The sequence below is a fragment of the Ursus americanus genome, chromosome 13, assembly GCF_024610735.1.
Source record: "Ursus americanus isolate L20-20 chromosome 13, mUrsAme1.1.p, whole genome shotgun sequence".
Classification (NCBI taxonomy): Eukaryota; Metazoa; Chordata; class Mammalia; order Carnivora; family Ursidae; genus Ursus; species Ursus americanus.
The window spans coordinates 3,916,222-3,937,966 of record NC_142139.1 but is presented as its reverse complement, the minus strand read 5'-3'; the positions used below and the strand labels follow the sequence as shown (position 1 = coordinate 3,937,966).

General features: G+C 45.0%; 1 protein-coding gene across 1 annotated transcript in view; it reads right to left on the bottom strand.

The window, feature by feature from the left end:
- The window catches only part of HADH (hydroxyacyl-CoA dehydrogenase), a 44,829-nt gene extending 27,647 nt beyond the window's left edge, over window positions 1–17,182 (bottom strand). Inside the window, exon 1 of the mRNA XM_045799199.2 lies at window positions 16,924–17,182. Coding sequence (XP_045655155.1) covers window positions 16,924–17,055 — 132 coding nt within the window. The 5' untranslated portion in view covers window positions 17,056–17,182. The remainder of the gene's footprint in view (window positions 1–16,923) is intronic.
- Between the last annotated feature and the right edge of the window lie 4,563 nt (window positions 17,183–21,745).

The following is a 21,745-nucleotide window of genomic DNA, read 5'->3' as shown; positions in this document are numbered from 1 at the left end:
GTCAGTTCTTCCCCGAACTGGAGTTCCTTTTTTTTTTTTTTTTGAGATCTCATTTATTTATTTGACAGAGAGAGACAGCCAGCGAGAGAGGGAACACAAGCAGGGGGAGTGGGAGAGGAAGAAGCAGGCTCATAGCGGAAGAGCCTGATGTGGGACTCGATCCCGTAACGCCGGGATCACGCCCTGAGCCGAAGGCAGACGCTTAACCGCTGTGCCACGCAGGCGCCCCCCGAACTGGAGTTCTAATACACGTTCACAGCGCACAGGAAATCGGCAGCACCATTCCACTTTGTAGGTGAGGTATACTGGGGCTGATGGAGGTTCCGTGACTTGTACACTGCCCCGTGGTGAGGGCTGTAACAACACACAGAAGCAGCTTCAGTTCAATGAAATCACAGTCCGTTCACAGCAAATAGGGCTTGATAACCAAGAACATCTTTCCAGACAAATGACATCTGCCATGTGAGCAGGAAAGCCTCAAAAGACACCTGAAACAGCCTGTGGTTCTAGGACAGCCGTTCTCAAGCTGTGGGGCCTGGACCGGCAGCATCAACCTCATCTGGGGACTTGTTAGAAATACGAATTCTCAGGGCGCCTGGGTGGCACAGAGGTTAAGCGTCTGCCTTCGGCTCAGGGCGTGATCCCGGCGTTATGGGATCGAGCCCCACATCAGGCTCCTCCGCTATGAGCCTGCTTCTTCCTCTCCCACTCCCCCTGCTTGTGCTCCCTCTCTCACTGGCTGTCTCTATTTCTGTCGAATAAATAAATAAATAAAATCTTAAAAAAAAAAAAAAAAAAAGAAATACGAATTCTCAGACTCCACTCCCAACCCAATAAATCAGAAACTCTGGGTTGGGGCCAGAATGTTAACAAAGCCTTCCTGGTGATTCTGATGCTCTAAGATCTGTGCTCAAATCGGGTTGCAGGTTAGAATCACCTGGGGAACACTTCAACCAACCAACGTCCAAACCGCATCTGGAGATACTCTGATTTATTTAGTCTGAAGGCACTGGCATTTTAAAAACAACCCCAAATGATCTTTTTTTTTTTTAAGATTTATTTACGTGAGAGAGAGAGAGAGAGAGAGGGAAGGGGAAAAAGGAGAGGGAGAAAAAGCGTCTTAGACAGACTCTCGGCTGAGTGCAGAGCCCAACAAGGAGCTCGATCTCACAACCCTGGTATCATGACCTGAGCCAAAACCAACAGTCGGACGCTTAACTGACTGAGCCACCCAGACGACCTACCCCCCACCCCCGCTTTTTAAGATTTATTTATTTTAAGAGAGAAAGAGAGAAAGAGATACACCCCGAGATGATTCTAATGTGCAGCCCAAATACTAAAGCATCACTCAAAAAGAAAGAACCTGTCTGCCCTGATTACTATCCAACCCACTCCAGCCCTTCTGGGTTGCCAATTATCTCAAACCACTGAGAGGCCAGCGAATCCCTATCCCAAAATCAGTAGGGTTCCTATGTCTTCCTGCTGCCCTGTGTTCATGAGAAAGTTCTGGATGTTAAGACCCCTCTGGAAGACCCCTCTCCTCTAAATTCTCCCCAAATTCCTCAATGAAAAGTCAGGCCCCACCAAGCCCCTACTTCTGGCCAGGCCTCTTGAACATCAAGGTCTTGCTGCATCTCCCCTAAAGAGAACTTGCTTCTTAATTCCTTTCTTGAAAGTCAGGCCGGGCACACGTGTTTCCCAGTTACATTCCAGTCCCTCCCCTTGATATGGCTGTCTTCTGGCCTTGATCTCTGCCCACATTTGCATCTGTACTGATCTTTGCCTATTTACTGCTGGCTCCTGGCTAACCCCTAACAACCTTAAGCTAGCCACTCCCTTTCTTTCTTCTCCACAGGCCACAACGCCAGGAAAAATCCTGAGCTCCCTAGAGAAGAAATCCCTTGAAAAACACAACAAACTGAAACCCGAGTGCACAGAGGTCTGCCATCCCTAGTAACAACCACAGTTTAAAGTACTTCCTACGTGCCAGACATCAGGCCTACCCAATCTCAAGTTTATTTAACCAATTCTCAAGTATTATCGAATGCCAATTTTAATGCATCGCTTTGCAGTTCTGTAGTTCATTCTCTTGCAGACAATGATGAGATTAAAACCTGCAAAAAAAGAGCTATAATTATTTATTGTTTTTATTATTTTTGACGTCTGGAACAGGAAAATTCATTATGCAGTTACCACTAGTCCCAGGACAGGACCCAGGTAATACAAGTATCTATACCGTGAGCACCATGGTACCCGCTGGGAGGCTCGTCGGCTCTTCAGCATTCAGAGCTCCTACATTTTTACCAAGTGTCAGGAACTGTTCTAGTCTCCCACTTCTTTTCTTTCTTCAATTTACAGCAAAAGGTTCTTGGAGGAGGTCGTCTCCCCTTGGCACGAATTAACATTATGAATGTAAATGTACAACTGGCATTGATGCCTCAGGTCTCATCAGTGATACAATAAAAACACATCATCCAGAAAATGCTTAAAACTGCAGGATCTTCAATGAGAGGAAAACACATAATTTTTAAAATTTCTTATAGAACTCTCAGAGCCTCAAGATCCTCTTTTCATAAAGACCTTAGTTGGAAAAACAATGACCTCATTTAATCTTTCTGGTAACCAGAAGATCAAATGTTCAGAAGGTGTGTATGTTGAGTTACAAGGCTCAGGGAAAAACAAACAAAAAAAAAAGCCTCACACTTAAACTGAAACACAGTGTTGACACTTGGTTCAACAGCACTCCTCTTTGAGTCCCACATAATCACACACTAGTGTAGGGCACATACTTCAACGGCAAAAGCCTCCCACCTGAGTTTCCCCACTTTAAGCTCATCCCTCCCAACCTTAACAGATGTTTGTTTCATTTTCTTACAGCGCAAGTCAGAAGTCTCCATGTGGTCGCATTCCTCCCTCCAGTAACCACCCAGGTCTCAAAGTGTCAAAATCATAACTCCTAAGACCATCCTACACAGTTCTTCAGCTTCTTCTTTTTGACCTTAAAATCTCTTTCCCATCTAATTTCTCATTTTCTTCACTCTTTCTTGCAAGAATCATACCTAACTGTTGCTGAGGCCCACTTCTCTCCTATGATAGAGATGGTGGCTCACACTTATGGCTTTTGGGTGACTCCTCCCCAGTGAAATCCACAGTCCTTCAAGTGGTTAGGTCTTCATTCACAGCTTTCTGTTACGCTCTGGTTTGAAGGCTAAGAGCAGAACAAGATCGTTGTGCTGTTCTTGGAAGCCAAATAATTGTACTGGGCTTCACAATCTGGACAGTGGGGAAGCCTTTGAGAACAGTCTGGGTAAAAAATGCAGGGATTGGGGCGCCTGGGTGGCGCAGTCGTTAAGCATCTGCCTTCGGCTCAGGGCGTGATCCTGGATCGAGCCCCATATCAGGCTCCTCCGCTGGGAGCCTGCTTCTTCCTCTCCCACTCCCCCTGCTTGTGGTCCCTCTCTCGCTGGCTTTCTGTCAAATAAATAAATAAAATCTTAAAAAAAAAAAACAAAACGCAGGGATTATTAGAAAATGCTTCCAACAAATGATCAAAAGTCACAGACAAAAAGCTTGGCTTCTTAGAAGCGAGCATTCTTGATCCCCTCTCCCACCCGTGCTCCCCTATGAATGGAGGGGAACTACCATTTAGAGTATCAAGGTGGCCACATCTCTACATTCATTCCTTCAACCACTGCCTACCACTAACTCAACACCTATGTCCTTCGTGCCTCTTCCAGGGTCTGGGATGAGGTAGTGAACAAAACAAATCCCCCGCTCTCAGAGAGCTTTCACCCCTCATCGATTACCCAATTACATCTTCCAAATAGCATTTGGGGGAGGCGTTGTAACAATAAGCTATCTGAAGGTCTGGAGATGACTCGGATTTGAAGGTAGGGCTGTCTGCCTCTGGAGCTCATGTGCTGGCTATTCTTGACCCAAAAGGCATGGCTGGGTCTAAGGGGAACAGCCAAGACCATTCTGAGCTGGGCAAGAACTAACCCACCTGGAGCTCAATTACCAGCTGTGAGATGGGAAACATTCCATGACCTCTGTGGGCCATGTGGAGCAGCAGGGTTGTTGAAAGGATTAAACGAGTTAATACATGTTAAACACCCAAAATGGTGCCTGGCATGTCACAGAGCTTACTATTTTTATTCTAGGCAGCTCCCTTCCTCCTTGTTTGAGGGTGTGAGGCCGAATACCGGATCCGGGTACAGCCTCCTAAGGTAAGTCATTTTATTTTGCTTTTGTTCTTACACCTTCTGATCCCAAAACTTGTTCCCTTTCTGGTTTTCATTTTCAGGTTTTCCTTTCTTTGCTCTTCCATTTTTACAGACTGGGATCTATCTTCATTTGAAAAGAAAGTAAGGGGCACCTGGGAGGCTCAGTCGGTTAAGCATCCGACTCTTGGTTTCGGCTCAGGTCATGGTCTCAGGGTTGTGGGACTGAGTCCAGCATCAGGCTCCACGCTCACAGAGAGTCTGCTGAAGATTTTCTGTCTCTCTTCCCCTCCCTACCACTTGTGAGTGTGCGCTCTCTCTCTCTCTCTAAAATAAATCTTTTTAAAAAGTAAGGAAAAGGTGAGGAGGGGGCACCAACAAACTTCCTTAACTGCCTAAAGCTGGCCTTCGCTTCACCACTAAAGTCCTTCGATTACAGTGTGGCAGAGTGGTGTGCGGAACCCAAGTTCTAGAAGTGGACTTCCTAAGTATAAAGCCTGGCTTAGCCACTTACTGCATGACTTCGGGCACGTTATGCAGCCTTGCTGCCTATGGTTTTCTGATGTGTTACAAGGGATAACACAGTTCCCATCTCCCTGGACTGCTGTGAAGACTAAAGCGAATGCCTTTCAAGTGCTTACCATTGCCAGGCACATAGGCGGTGCAATGGTGCTTGTTAGCTGCCACTCTGTTCACCGCGCTTGGTGCTTCCACTCTCTCCCCGGCCGCGCAGTTCCTACACCACCACTGCTGCAGGAAATTACCCATAACTTAGCTGTGGTCTTCCACCTGCTAGAGCCATGCCTGTTCTAGGACTACATCTTCCACTTTTCCCCAGCCGGGCACACTGCCAACTAGAGCTTACTTTTTTGAAACTCTCTCTTCAATTTCTTATCTCTATTTCTTATCTCTGCTCTTAGCCAAGCTGACTTTTTTTTTAAGATTATTTATGTATTTATTTGTCAGAGACAGAGAGCGCATACGTGCACAAGCAAGGGGAGCAGCAGGCAGAGGGAGAAGCAGACTCCTCCCCGAGCAATAAGCCCGACTCGGGACTTGATCCCAGGACCCTGGGGTCATGACCCGAGCCAAAGGCAGACACTTAACCAACTGAGCCACCCCGGCATCCCCATATTGACTTCTCTGAGTCTTCTCAACCTCTAAACAAAGGTATCCTTCAACATTCTGCTTTTAATATTCTTTTCTTCTGTCTCTGTATCTTTTTCTTCTGGATTCTCAATCATTCTCATAATTCCAACTGTGCCTCAAACTAACATATTCCGTCCTCAGGCATCATCTTGATGTCCTCAGTCATCAACTCGACCCTAAAACCAGTTCTCTCTGACCTTCATCATGGTACCACTATTCCGACGGTCACAATTTGCTACACAACACTTTTTTCTTAATCTTAACCCTTCATTTCTGTGCAAAAAAATCCTACCCATTATCTGAGACCCACTTTAAATGCTACCCTCTCCATGAAGCCTTTTTCAAAATGAATGTGCTCTTTTCTCTGTTTTGAAACATCAGAGCTAGATTTTTACTGGTCTTATTCTGCTACTTTATATCAAAGTAAACTGGGTCATTTGGCTCTTTGTCTAGCAATCTCTACTCCCGGACTTAAATTCCTTATGGCATAAACTGATTTGATCTTTATATCTTCTAGTACTTAGCACATGCCTTGCACATGGCGGCTGTCCCCTACGTTAACTGCTAAATACCAAATGCTTCGGAGCACAGTAACCTGAGCCCGTGCTCTTCTCCAGCCACACCCCGCTTCTTCCTCCTCCATACTACTTCCCGGCTTCACACCCCAGCCCAGGTGGCTCCCTCCACCAGGAAGCCCCTTCTCCCTCACTGTTGCTTGGGGGACTCCAATCATCTTTTAGAATTCAACACAGAGGCTACTTCTCCTTTAATGAAATCTCTCCCAACCTTTCACAGAGGTGGTCATTTCTTGGCACCTCTACTCATTTTACAGATACAAAAAATCTTTCATAAGGAATCCAAATACTGAAAGAAAAAAAATAGGGCTGGTGTGAGCCACTAGCTATCATTGGCTGCCCCATTGGGTAACGGCAGTGCCATCACCAGCATATGAACACAACAGATGAATCAAAAACAAATTGGTCATAGGCTATTTTATGTTGTAAAAATCTCACAAATTTCAGAACAGTCACTAACCAATCAGTATGTAGAAGAAAGTCAAGGTGTGAAAGATAAAAGATAAATTAGACATGGGAAAGTTGACCAACACCAACTTTTAAAGATGAACTCACGATAACACCTAGAGACCTTTTCAAAAGAGCTGTTGCATCATCCACTTCGGAGTCTGAATTTGCTGTTACCACAAATACCAACACGGGGTGGTTCCGGCACACTCTTAGTTGCCGTCCAAGCAGAATTTCCAGTAGGGGCACCTGGGAGGCTCAGCTGGTTAAGCGCCAGACTCTCGATTTCAGCTCAGGCTGTGATCTCAAGGTCTTGAGCAGGCCCCAGGTCAGGCTCCATGCTCAGAGTGATGTCTACTTGAGATTCTCTCTCTCCTCCCTCTGCCCCTCCACCTGCTTGCTCTCTAAATAAAGTCTTTGAAAAACCTTTCCGGTAAATATAAATTGCATATACATACAGCTAGTATGATATATACATATGCCTTTTTTTTTTTTTTAAGAGCAAGAGAATGTGCAAGCTGAGGGCTGGAAGAAACAGAGGGACAGACTCTGAAGCAGGCTCCACGCCCAGCATGGAGCGCAACTCAGGGCTGGATTTCACGACCCTGAGATCACTACCGGAGCTGAAATCAAGAGTTAGACGCTTAACTGACTGAGCCACCCAGGCGCCCCTATACATATGCTTTTTTACATACACTTTTTAAATGTCTCTTTTTCCTTACCACAGAAGACAGAGCATATAGATCAGATCAGATCTTACGTATTTAGAAGTCTTACCTTAAGGTATTTTTTTTTTTAAGATTCATTTATTTCAGAGAGAGAACTTGCGCACAAGCAAGCATGAGCGGGGTGAGGGGCAGAGGGAGAAGCAGACTCCCAGCTGAGCAGGGATCCCCTCCATGTGCAGCCTGACCCCAAGACCCCGAGTTCATGACCTGAGCCAAAACCAAGAGTCAGACGCTTAACCAACTGAGCCACTCAGATGCCCCTGACCTTAAGGTATTTAAACCACCAAAATTTTCATCTGTAGGTTGCATCCCAGATATCTGCCTTTATTAGTTAGTTGTTTATGCTTATATTTCCTTCTCTGGACAATGAACTCCTCAAGGGCAGCAACCACACACTACCTTCTACCCATCCCAATACCCAGCATACACAAGACACTTACTATTTGTGAAAAGAACACATGAATAATAGATTTCTAAAAAGCCTTAGTTTGTAAAATATTTTTGAACAGAGTTCTCAAGAAGTCATGACTATACAGAATGGCTAAAATTAACAACACAGGAAACAAGATGTTGGCAAGGATGCAGAGAAAGGGGAACCCTCCTACACCATTGGTGGGAATGCAAACTGGTGCAGCCACTCTGAAGAACTGTATGGAGGTTCCTTAAAGTTAAAAATAGAGCTACTCTATGATGCAGCAGTTACACTACCAGGTATTTACCCAAAGGACACAAAAATACAGACTCGAAAGAATATATGCACACCAATGTTTACAGCAGCATATCAACGATAGCCAAATTATGGAAAGAGCCCAAACATCCACTGACTGATGAATGGATAAAGAAGATGTTGTGTGTGTGTGTGTGAATACATATATACATATACATACACACATACACATACATACATACATACAATGGAATATTACTCAGCCATAAAAAAAGAATGAAATCTTCCCATTTGCAATGGTGTGGATGGAGCCAGAGGGTATTATGCTAAGCAAAATAAGTCAGAGAAAGACGAATACCATATGATTTCACTCATATGTGGAATTTAAGAAACAAAACACATGAACATAGGGGGGGAAAGAGAGACAAACCAGGCAACAGACTCTTAATCATAGAGAACAAACGGACGGTTGCTGGAGGGAAGGTGGTGGGAGATGGGCTAGATGGGTGACGGGGATTAAGGAGGGCGCTGGTTGTGATGAGCACCGGGTGTTGTATGTAAGTGATGAATCATTAAAGTCTACGCCTGAAAGTAATATTACACTGTATGTCAACTGGAATTCAATAAAAACTTGAAAAAGAAAAAAAAAGATGTCATGACTACAACTAGAAACTATAGCAAGTTTTACGTAACATTCAAGTTAGTTTAGAATTATGAAAAATCACATTACTTTGAAAAGTACAGTAACAACAACAACAAAAAGAGCTAATAAGCAGAATCCTTTAGTCAATTACCAAAGGGGGAAAAATGCTACAGAAGTCTCTGCTATGAGGGCAAGCAGATTAACTGCTTTCCGGCCCTGGTAGTTAAGACGCAGGCAGAAGGGGAGCTGAAGGACAGCTGCTCTGCAATATGAGCACCCTGTGATTTCAAAAATGAACTTACGCTTAATTTCCTCCAGCACATGACTAGGTCTTGTACCCTTTTATCAAAGGGGCTGTGGGCAAGGCTAGAGGCGTGCAAGCCCTGTATTTGTGACCATCTGTGAGGAGCACATGTGTGAGCCAGGTCAAGGATGGCCACAGACACGCAACAAGCTCACTCCCTCCAACACACTGGAGAGCTAAGGCACCTTAGCTTCTCAACTATCGCAAGGTCAGAGGTCAGCAAAAGCATTTATTGTTCATGTTTATCAGCTACAGATAACCAAGATCTCTGATTTTTAGAGCAGAAAGATACCCTAAAGATCATTCAGTGCAATGGCTTTCAAACTTTTTTTAGCCATAAAGTCCTTCTTTATAGGCATGCATACAGAAGAGCAATATATAAAACAGAGGTCAGGGAAGAGAGGTTTGGAACCACCATGGAGATTCACAGAACCTCCGAGAACATCAGAGCTTTAGTGTAAAACTCTCTCATCTAGTCACATCCATTAGGATGACTATGATAAAAACAAACAAAACACAGAAAATACGTACTGGCAAAGATACGGAGAAATCGGCACCTTTGCACGCTGCTGATGAAAATGTAAAATGCTGCACTGCTACTGAATTCGTTATAGCAACTCCTCAAACATGCAAAACTAATTACGTACCATCCAGCAACTCTACTTCTAGGTATATACCCAAAAGAACTGAAAGCAAGAACTCTCGATATTAGTCCTACGTATACCCACACTCACAGCAGCATTATTCACAGTAACCAAAAGTGCAAGCAACCCAAGTGTCCCAAGACGTGCAAATGGATAGACAAAATGTGGTATATACATTACTCCATTAAAAATATTCCAGTGAATATACTATCACACATACCAAGTAAGATCACTTCCAGACCTTACAGCCCAAGATCATCCTAGCTCTGGGCAGGTATCCGTCCTGCACTCCTGTAATAGCCCTGCACCCACCACACTGCTATGACCATCTGTTTCAGCCTTGTCTTCCCTACTTCCCTACTGCAGGCTCCCGACAAAACGTCATTCATCTCTGCCCACTGAGCATGGAGACCCGACCTGGCTGCGGGGCCCCCAGGCAATACTGACTGAACAGGAACAGCTGGTAGGAAAGCCAAGATGAGATCAGATCTCCTGAAGGTCCAGGGGTCTTTTCATCAGTGTAGCTGAGGGCCCCCTCACAATGTGAAAATAATTCTATTACTGAAGGCTCTTACTTAGAGAAGAATTTCATGTGTCCTGGGTACAAAAAAACCACACTCATTCTTCTTGAATTGTGCAACAATACCCCCCAAGTTATTCCCAACTTTCTGAGGAGACAGCAGTGGAGAAACGGAACACAAAAAGAAAGTTCTTTTGTTCCCCCTCCCATCTGTTGTTTTTACAATAAGGAGGGCTCTTCCTGGCACTTTAACTTGAGTGACCATAATTTAAATCAACCTATTAAGAACTCTTGTTTTATGTTACAGTACCTACCCACTGTAAGATCTTGAGGACAAGCAATCTGTAATGGAAAAAAAATTTATTTGAAGGCTATGTCCTCATTGCTCCATGACTTGCCTAGCCTTGGTGGAAGGCAGGCTTAGCCACAGAGAAATATTTTTAGACCAGGGTGCTTTCGGAGCTGTAAAAATAGGCCAGGTGAATAGCACACTTGTCAAAGCCGTGAGTACTTCAGCCACAGGGCCAAGTAAACATGCCCAGCAAAAGCATGGTGGCTTTATATATTTTTGCAAACCTATCACCAGGTTGGAAGCAGCTTCTCGGAAGCATGACCTGAATGGTAAATGCGTGAGAATTCCATCCCCCAGTACACCCCCCTGGTACAGCGAGCTGCCCTGTGGGACCCTGCACTAGGAGGACTGCGGGGCATCGGCATTACATTCCCTCAGAAAACTGTCCTGACTTCCTTCCAATTCCCAGAATAAGTGCCCTGAGTGCACGCTCATGGCGCTGACGTACCCCAGACGCTGCTGTTCTCTGCACCGAGGCCTGCCCTTGAGCGCATGACTGGATCCAGGGAGGAAGAAGTCATAAATCAGACACGTCTCTCAGAGCAGCCAATTCTGGGCTTATGATTATCTCCGATTGTGCAATTCCTTCAACTCTGCCATCAGCACGGCTTGTCTTCACAAACTTCGACAATCAAAAAACGGCATTCCGTTGAGGCTTGCAACCACTACCGCCAGCATAACCAGCTGGTCTGTTCTTAAAAGAGTTCAAGTCATGAGCTAGCTTTTTTTTTTTAACTTATATTTTTATATCTCAAAAAGCATTTCTAAAAAGCCAAAGAAATGGGCCTCCATTTTCAGATGAGAAGTCTGTCAAGTACATATTTTTTTGAAAATTCAGTAAGCATCTGGATTTGGTAATGTAGAGAAAAATAACTCCTCTCCCAGGACTCTCCCCTCCCATCTCCCACCAATTTCGGGACATGTCACTAGCATCAACAAACTCTTGGTTGTATTTACCTATCTCTCCAAGATGTTGCCATGATGAATACTTTCTGGGTAGAAGAGATAGTTACCAATCCAAACTGCTCTCTAGGAAGATTAGTATGGCAATGTTTGCTAGAATGAGTGGGGTTTTGCTGAAAAGGACCAATTAAGAGGCTCCCACAACAATTCAAGTATCGACGTCTGGTCCAGGAATTACAGACTCCTCACAGAGAAAAGCCTCAGAGCCTTTTGCAGCGCAGAGGAGACTCTGACCATGACCCCAACTTCGGAGTGTCTGTGGCTGGAAGAACAACAGTGATAATGACAGAGGGAAGAAAGTCACAGGGAAAGCTGGAGGGGACAAAGGAAGGGAACGTGATGAATAATTAAATCTTGGCAAGTGAGTTTGAGTCTATTCTCAGCAGAAAGATGGCATCAGAGCAGCCAAAGAGAGCTCACCAGAGTGATTCCAACTTTGAGCCTAGAGCTAAGGAGAGGTCAAGCTGTTATCTGTTGATTCCAGATACCCACCAAAGACCCCCTTGCCCATGGAGACCACACTTCTCTCCACAAGACAGCAGAGGCCAGAGGGGCGGGCAGAATTGTGCTTAATTCAGCTACGGGGATCAAACATCTTCAAAGACAGTGAAGAGAATTTAGAATTAAAGAAGTCATCACCGGATTGATCTCACAAATCTACATGAAAGCATCATCTACTCAACAGTTACCACTGAACACGCTAGCTGAGTCTCTTCAGCTCTTTGCGTGGTTAGCTCTCACAGCACCGTGAGCCAAGTACCCTTGTTTGCAGGTAAGGAAAGAGGCACAGAGGGGTTAAGTGAATCGCCCAAGGTTCCTACAGCCAGGACACGTAGGGCTGGGTGCCAGGGTCTGGGAGGCACCTCATGCTCTGCTCACTTTCAAGTGTTAGACCACCACTCACCAGGAACTACTGCATTGTTAGGGTACCCCAGGCAGACACAGGATAGAGAGCAGCAGGATAATCGCCCTGCAGGCCTGGGAGAGCTAGGCAGTGAGGGGTGTGCCTAAGGCAGACATGGGGAGAAGACAGAAGTGGGAGGAAAGGAAATTAGAAACTGAAGCAAGGGGCAGGTAAGAGTGAGGCTGGATCCAGGACATGGCGGAGAAAACCCAAAACCTGACTGAGATGCCATTTCTGCTCTACAGTGTCCAAATGTATTCTTTGGCATTCTTTTTTTTCTTGCCTGCTAGCCCCACCTCTTCTACAGTATCTCCAGCCCCACCCAAATCCAATGACTAATGCTGACAGGGGCTGCTTTTGCTGCCCCTAGTATATCATGAAGATCAAAGAAGAGCCCAGTAGAGAAGTGAGCAGTAACACAAGAAAGGAGGGAAGAGCTTCATAACAAATGCATCTCATACCCTCAAGGAGGAAGTTAACACCAGAATAAAAACATTCCCTCCATAAAGAACACTCAAAAGGAGAGCTTATATAGCCAGGTAACTGTGCCAGTCTCCTGTGATCCAGAAACTTTTCCCAGGCCACTGCACTGTTTTCAAGCACAGTTCAACCAAGACATATTCACTGGGGGGGGGGGGGGGAGTAAATAAATAAAGTTAAACAATCCAGAGCAATTGTGTTCTCTCTTCTATTCAGCATCAGAAAATTCAGAGTTTGGGGGCAGAGAGAAGAGACGGATGAAAAAATTCAGTGGCTGGCGAGTAAAAAAGCTCTTAGGTCCACTTGAGTCCTTACCAAGCACCACAAGGTAACAGATGTTGGGGAAACATTCATCTGTAGCTTAGAATGCTCTCCCCCCCAAACCCCAACTTTGTTTTAATAGTCTAAGGAGCCCTCCCCAGAAGAAATGTGTACCTTTTGCTTTTTAACAGGGAAGAAAAAAGCAAAAAACCAACTTTGGGTGAGAAGAATCAGGCCCCAAACCCCGTCCAAACTTTCTCTCTTCCTCAAAGAAGTACAGGGCACTAAAAGGAAGGTTGTACCAGGAGCCCTGAAGAATCCAGCTTCTGGGCCATTTCCAGGGAGCCCACTGTCTCCCCTGCCCCTGCCCAGCAACTTATCGAGAAAGCTATGAGCTCTCTGGGTTCCTCAGATGGAAGAAAGGCAACGAACAAAGTTCAGCAAGGACTCATTCAATAAACTGAAGAAATGCACAGCTAGTAGCTTTCTTCTTTCTGTCCCCGCCTTTACAGAACAAAAAACAACCCATCCCTCACTCAGGGGTCATTTAATTCTATAAGCTTCTTTGCTGGCCTAAGTATTCAGCTAAAGCTAAGCTGGTCATCAGAACCATGTCAGAAGTCTGTAATGGACAAACACACAAGTTAACCTTACTAAATATTAACCTGCAGCCTAAGGGATTTTTTTTCTAATTTAAAACAAACAAAAAAATGACAGGAAAGTAGATGCCCTAGGAGAATACACATGTACAAATGGCCGGGGCTCTGATCAAATGTAATGGAGCACAAACCGCACTTACTGAAACTGCTAAATTGCTTGAGAAACGTGTCAGGCTCCCACAAACCTATGAAAAAAAATTTTTTTTATCCTACTCAGTATGAAGTGGAACATATGGCAAAATGATACATTTTACAAAAAGTTAAAATTGTAAATGGAACTACACCCTGAATAAAATTCAAACTACTTCAGCAAGGGTTCGGGGAAGTGAAGATAAACACAGAGCTCAGATGCTAGTTTGTGCCTGTGTTTCTAAGGCGTCACTGAGGATCTACCATGGGAGGGGGGTGGGTAAAAAGCACCTTCCCTCTTTTCAGAGGTCTGTGAACAAACCAACCACAGTATCAACTGGATTTGTGTTCACGATTAAGCAAGTTGGAACAGGATCATGACCCATATTCTCCATCTAATAATACAGTCCTACCTCTGCAGCAACAGAGCTGGGAGTGGATATGAGGGGAGGGGTCATATGGAAAAGGATTACTGCAGTGAAGATAATAATTGTAAAGGCAGGTAACATTTTGTGAGCTCTTACTAGGTGCCAGATACTGTGCTAAGTGCTTGACATATGCTAATTCATTCAATTCTCTCCATAGTCCTACCAGGCTAGTATTGGTGTTAGTCCTACTTTAGAAATAAGTAAACTGAGGCCAGAGGCTAAGTAACTTTCCCATGTTAACACAGCCAGCACGTGAAGCAGAACCAGCATCAAAACTATCCAATTCCCCACAGTGAACTGGAGTCAATCTATATTCAAAACACATCAGCTAATTTGTCAGTGGCACTCCATCAGCAAAAGGGATTTACCCAATGCCAAAAACTGTAGGTCAAGGAGCATGAAGAATGAGGTCACACTGCCTGGAACTGTATGCCGCAGGGTAGACTGCAAACACAGATCAACTAAACCACCCAAACCATCAGCGAAACCAACCAGTGGCCAGAGATGTTCTGAAGGAGAGCATGGTTTCCCTCCACAGGATTAAAGTTGTCACCTGAAGTGGGTGAGGCTCTTTTAAACCTTGTTATGTAAGAATGGAACTATGTTCCTTATGAATGTCCACTACTTAGACTTCTGGTCTTTTTTTTTTTCTTCCCTGAGCCCCACACCCAATGTGGGGCTGGGACTCACGACCCCAAGATCAAGAGTCGGGCTCCACTGACTGAGCCAGTCAGGCACCCCTAACCCCTAGACTTCTGGTGTTTATCAACTTTCAAATGACAATTCCATTATGTTTCCAACTAGTGGGGTAAATAACATCCCCCCCTTAACTCTGAAAAGGCACTCCCTGCTCCAACTACTCAAGGAGTTGACCCACAAGTATGTGTTCCTACCAACGTCAGTCATTTCTCCCCACTCCTTTCTCAAGTGAATGCTCCATTACCATACCCATAATTTTAGGGGCTACCTCTGTGCCTCTTCATGCAACATAACACCCTTTTTCATGGTATCCAATAATGGATGCAGCATTCCAAGAACTGAGCAATCCCATTTTGTATAAAAGTTGAGGTGATGCTTTCTACATAGTTTCTAATCTCCCACTAATGTCTCCAAGGTGCTGTCCATTTCCTATACTGTTATTGGAGACTAAAGCCCTAATAACTTGTCACCAAGATGCTGTTTAAGTGTTTTTAAGCCAATACATTATTTTACACCTGCCCACAATAAATCTCACTCTCCTAGCCTTGGGAGACTCTAGTGAAGCAGGAAGATTATAAGTACACTCAAGCTAAGCTCTCTCTGAGTATCACGTAGTATAATGTAAGGAACTTTTAGATTAAAGGGACTTACTCCTCCTCACATATAAAAGATTACAGGAACACGATAACCTAGTAGCCACAGTATCCATACAACAAAAAGGGCAATGTATGTCCAAAAACATGATCTCAGAAAAAAAAAAAAAAAGACTGTAAGAAGTCAGATGGATAAAAACATTTTTAAAAATACTGATTTAAAGAGAAAATGCAATTAAATTAATATGCTGCAAAAATCTGCAGGGGGGAGAATTAAGATATATAGTAATAATAAAAGATTTTTTTAGAGAGAGAGAGAAAAGGAGAGAGGGAGGGGAAGGAGAGGAGGAGGGAGAGCGAGAAAGAGAATCCTAAGCCAGCTCCCTGCTCAGTGCCAGGTGGGGCTTGATCCCACAACCCTGAGAGATCATGACCCCAGCCAAAATCAAGAGTCAAAATCAAGAGTCTGACTTAACCGCCTGAACCACCCAGATGCCCCCAAAAGATTTTTTTAAAAAAGCAAGCATGGAAGTGTGGACTTGGTTGCAAACAGACACTGAAAAAATTAAATCTTCTTGACTGTAGCCACCGCAGTCCAGTACTCCCTTAAGAAAAACTTGGTAACTGCCTCCCCCCTCAACAGTGTAAGTTGCAAAGGGCTGGAACGCCAAGAATAAAGTCAGCTAAGAAAATCACAGTTCTTCAATGAGCTGGAATGTAACCGTTAAAATAAATTAAAATAAAATACAAGTATCACAGTATCCAGGTAATCAGTTGCACAACTGACCCCGTACCACAGCTCAGGTGGACAGGGCAGAGTTCTTAAAATGAACAATGAGATTAGAGACACTTCCTGGGCCCTCTGCCACTCTCCTCCCACTCTCCTCAGACCCTAAACCGCGCTCTTCTCTGCAAAAAGGGTAATGGGTCAAAGTTGCCTAACCAACGCTCTTGCAGTTGAAGGCGTCCCAGAGCCTCACAAGCTCCAATTAGGTAACTTTACAAAGTGCTACCAAAGGTTGACTATTATTATTCTTTGTAACCCACAAGCAAAGGAAACACATGGCGAGGGCGGGGAAGAGAGATCACTCAGAAGAGCAGAAAACGGCTCTGACAGAGAATGTAGAATTATAAAAAAATCGATTAAAGACAAAACTGCTCGCAGTCCAGGTCTCTGGAAGCAAACTCGGTCTAAGCCGAGCCGCGAGCGCGCATGCTATCCTTCAATACTGTGCACATACAACACTATCCTCTCTGCACGGCCCGATTCCAAAGTGCATCCAGAAACACCATCGGACCGTGGGGGCGGCTGGAATTTAGAGACGAGGACCTGAGGTTCAATCCAAGGACATTCGTTCTTCGGGGGAGTGGAGGAGACTCAGGCCCAGACTGGAGACTTTCCAAGTGCACGGCTGCGGGGCGGGGTGGCATTTCCCCCAGGTTCCCGCCGACGCTGGCCTCCCGGCGGGGCACCCACGCCGAGACTCCGCCGGACAGCGCCTGCATGGAAGCGTGCGCAGCAAATGGAGCGGGGAACGCTGCCCGCCCGGCGGCTCACCTGGGCTATGCCGGCACCCATCAGCCCGCCGCCGATAACCGTCACGTGCTTGACGATGATTTTCTTCGCCGACGCCGAGGCAGCGGACGAGGAGGACACAGAGCGCACGAACTGCCGGGTTACGAAAGCCATGCTGCAGACACAAAGGCGGCGACAGCGACACGACCCAGCGAAGTTCTCCGCGGCGCAGGCACCCGCAGCGAGCTGACCTCTGGGGGCTGAGGGCCTAGGCCGCCCCTCCGCCCCGCCCGCCCTCGCGTTCCGTGGCGTCAACGACGGCGGGGGTGGAGACTCGAGGTGCGCCCCGCCCATTGGCCCGGGCCGGAGAGGGACCGCGTTCGAACAGAGGAGCGCGGCTGCCGGGCCCACGTGGGGTGGCGCGGTTACCGCCTACTGGCCGGGAAAGGGGCGTGGTCACGGCGGCGTGGGGGCGGGGAGGGAGCGCGCGGGGGCGAGGCGAGGTGGGCTCACAGCGGTCTCGGGGTGGGGCCTGCGCTCCTCTGCCGTGCAGGCCTCTCCTCGGAAAGGCGCGAGCCACTTCTGAGATGAAGGACGTGCCTTGTGAAGTCCTCGCCCTTGATGCCTGTGCGTATTTCGGAGCTGAACACATGCATGCTCTTTGGCTGTGGTGATTATTGTAATGGAGTGCATATTGACTGTTTCTGCTAAAACGGAAGGAAACAGACTGCTCACACCCAAAACAAATGGCTAAGGACCCACGAGTTGCAATGCAGAGAACAGGCCCACCGGAGGGGAAGGGAGTTGACCTTTAGTTACTGGCTTCAACGTCAGACATCTATCAGTGCAGTGAAAGTGGACGGTTGAAGGTCAAAAAGCAACCATTGTGAAGTAACATACATAGAAAGCATGGGAAAAGAATGTCTTTCCAAATAATGGAAGATTTGGATACCAATTAGGTCAATCTTCTCATTCATGTGAATAATGTCTGGTTACTGTACTTTAGTGATATAGAATCTTTATTATTTTTAAATACATAATAAGAACCCATAAACACACCATCCAAACAAAAGTCGGCCTCTCCTATCAGAAGTAACCCACATAGCGAATCTCGTGTTCACCTTTCCGTTGCTTTGATCTCATTTTTGTATCTAATTCTGTGAAAATATGGGAGAAGTGCTATTGCTCAGCGCTCTGTTAGGATTGGAACAATACTAGGATCGCTACTGGTTAAGGAGACAGTGTTACATCCAAGTAACTAAAGTCCATTGAGTGCTAGAATGTAGCAAATGCAAAAGCCAGTGGGACTAGAAATGGAAAAGAAAGATTACACAGAGAAACCTAGGGACTTGAACAATGAAGAAGAGAGAATTCGAGGCAGAGGAAGCAGCACATGCAAAAGCAGAAACAGAAGAAAATATTGCCAGGGGAGAACAGAGAGCAATTAGGAGTGGTTAGCAGTGAGGCTAGGATGGTCGCTGAGGATGCCTGGATGATTCTTGAGGTGGATTTTAACTTTGTTCTCATGTACAAGTTGCGTCTAATGCAAGGCCAGACATCCAAACATACTCTAGTTAGTGTCGTCACAGTAAACATTTTTTAATTAAAACGTGTGTGATGTAAAACAGTGCCTGAGGATGCTACACTTTCAGATCTGTGACCTGTTTTCCTCTGGAAAGAATACCCACTGCCGTGTTTTCAGTGGCTGTCAAATCTGAAGCTGTCTGTGTTATCTAAAGCTGTGGTGTAAGGAAAGAGCACAGCAGCGGGAGTTAGGAGTGCTGGCTCTGTCGCTTGTATGACCCTTGCTACACTTGTCTCCCTGGGCTCCTTATCTATCAAAGGAAGTGGCTGGATACCTTTCCAGCTGTTCCATACTAAGACTCTACCCCCAGTTTATAGTCTTCTTGATGTGGGAAACAAAGGGAGAAGAGAAATTATTGAATTCCCTTACTACCTACACCCCATGAACAAGTCCTTGAAACAGGCAGAGTGACCTTCCTCTAAGGGCTCAACTGCCTCGATGTTGATACTTTGCTAAGGGCAAAAGGCAACCTTAGCCCAGTTCCCAGGATCCTGTGAGTCTACTTTAACATACAAAAATTCCTTTAGAACTTTCCTTTATCTCTAAACCCCCCAAGGTGCATGTTGGCAATCATCCCCCAAGCCTACGGCCCACCATATGCATCTGAAGGGTCTCATGCCTCAGGTTTTATTAGACAGTAATAAATGACCATTTCCCAACAATAGCTAGCCCCCTCAAGGTTCTGGAAACCTTGCTTCCAAATTCCTTAGAGACTTACACTAACCCTAACCCCTCGCAACTTGAAAGTATATAATGGGCCAGTCCTCATGAACCCAGTGCAGCTCCTTCTGCCACGGGTCCTGTCCCTGTGCTTTAATAAAATCATCTTTTTGTATGAAAGACGTCTCAAGAATTCTTTCTTGGCCATCGGCTTTGAACCCTAACATCTTTCCTACATCACTCTGAGGCTGGAGGGCCACCCCACCTGCCCCTCCACTCTAGCCCAGTCCTGATCAAATGACAGTTACAATAGAATCATTCTTCTGCCACCAAGACTGCAAGTCTTCTCCCAAGTGTGCCCTTGGTCTTTCAGGCATCCGGTAATAGTTTCTGTGGTCCCTGACTGGCACCTTCACCCTGTTCTTGGGGTCCTGCTTCATTTCTCTCTACAGAAAGAGAGGGGTACTGGGAAGCATGACCCTGGTCACAAAACCAATTCAGAGACAGCAAAGGGAAGGACTGGCACAGAGAATGGAGTATGTCTGAGACTTGCTTCACAATAAATCAATGCAGAATGGGGATGATGGAAAGTGGGTTGGGTGTAGATGAAACAAGACCTGTGCTTAGGGGCGCCTGGGTGGCTCAGTCGTTGGGCATCTGCCTTTGGCCCAGGGCGTGATCCCAGGGTCCTGGGATCGAGCACATCAGGCTCCCTGCTCCACTGGGAGCCTGCTTTTTCCTCTCCCACTCCTCCTGATTGTGTTCCCTCTCTCGCTGTCTCTCTCTGTCAAATAAATAAATAAAATCTTAAAAAAAAAAAAAAAGACCTGTGCTTAACTTCTGTAGGTATTGTCCATAATAAATGTGCATAATAAAAAAATGAAAAGAGGAAAACTGCAGACGGTATTGAAATGTGTTCAATTTTGGTCACTACTTTTATTTGTTGCATTGTGAAATATGGCTTTAAAATTTCATCTTGGTTCCTAGATAAAATAATTTCAATTATCCTTTATCTCAAACACAATGTTTGGCCTAAATGTTAAAAATATTTTAACATAGAGATTATTTATTATTTAAAAAAAAACACAGTTTGCATCCTTGTTTATGGACTCCTCTTCAATGAAATACCATTGAGTCCATTTGTTACGTTCCTATTATATTTCAGGTTATCATGCTAGTTGTTGGGAAAGAGATTTATTTCACATATCACACAGTTCAAGTGTGCAATTCAGCAACTTTTATCAATGCTGCAACCATCACCATAAATTAGTTTTAAAACTTTTCCATCCTCCCAGTAAGATCCCTAATGCCCTTTTAAAGTTAACCCTCGGGGCGCCTGGGTGGCACAGCGGTTGGGCGCCTGCCTTCGGCTCAGGGCGTGATCCCGGCGTTGTGGGATCGAGCCCCACATCAGGCTCCTCCGCTGGGAGCCTGCTTCTTCCTCTCCCACTGCCCCTGCTTGTGTTCCCTCTCTCGCTGGCTGTCTCTCTCTCTCTCGAATAAATAAATAAAAAATAAAAATAAATTAAAAAAATAAAGTTAACCCTCATTCTTACTCCCAGCCCCAAGCAATCACTCATCTACTTTCTGTTTCTATATATTTACCTTTTACAAAACACTCATAGAAATGGAATCATTTAATACATTGTCTCAGAAAAATGTTTTTTAACTGTGGTTTATCTGTGGTATACTGTGTGTCAGTGGTTTTTCATTATTGAATAGTATTTCATTGCACGGATCTACCATATTTTGTCTGTTCAGTCACCAGTTGATAGACATTTAGCTTGCCTCCAGTTTGGGGCTATAATGAATCATGCTGATAGGAACATTCTCCCCTAATTGTTTGTTTTCATTTCTCTTTCAGAGATACCTGGGAATGGAATTGCTGAGAAGTAGGATAGCTTTATGTTTAACTTTTTGAAAAGTCACAAAACTGTTTCCAAAGTGATGGTACCATTTGCTATAACCACCATCGATATACAGTGATTTCCATTTCTCCACATCTTCACCAATATGTGTTATTTTCTGTTGATTCATTATGGTCATTTATTATAGTCTATATTTTCTGTCATATCTCACTCTAGTGTGAAACGGTATCTCCATGGTTTTATTTTGGATTTCCCTAATGATGAACATCTTTTCATGTGCTTATTAGCCATTTATGTATCTTCTTTTTTAAAGTATCTGTTCAGGGGCACCTGGGTGGCGCAGTCATTAAGCATCTGCCTTCGGCTCAGGGTATGATCCCGGCATTAAGGGATCGAGCCCCACATCAGGCTCCTCCGCTGGGAGCCTGCTTCTTCCTCTCCCACTCCCCCTGCTTGTGTTCCCTCTCTCACTGGCTGTCTCTCTCTCTGTCAAATAAATAAATAAAATCTTTTTAAAAAAATAATAAAGTATCTGTTCATATCTTTTATCTACTTTTTCATTGCTTTTATTATCAGTTTGGACTCACAAATTTCTTATCTTTCCAAAGGTGTATGATTCACTGCTGGATTTAATTATTTTGAGGTTCAAATTATTCCAGATTGGGCCAGTGGGAACCTTCCTTGTGACATTCCCCCTTCCTTTAGACATTCTTTTCTCAACACCTCCTAACTTTTTGGCGTAACAAGGCTC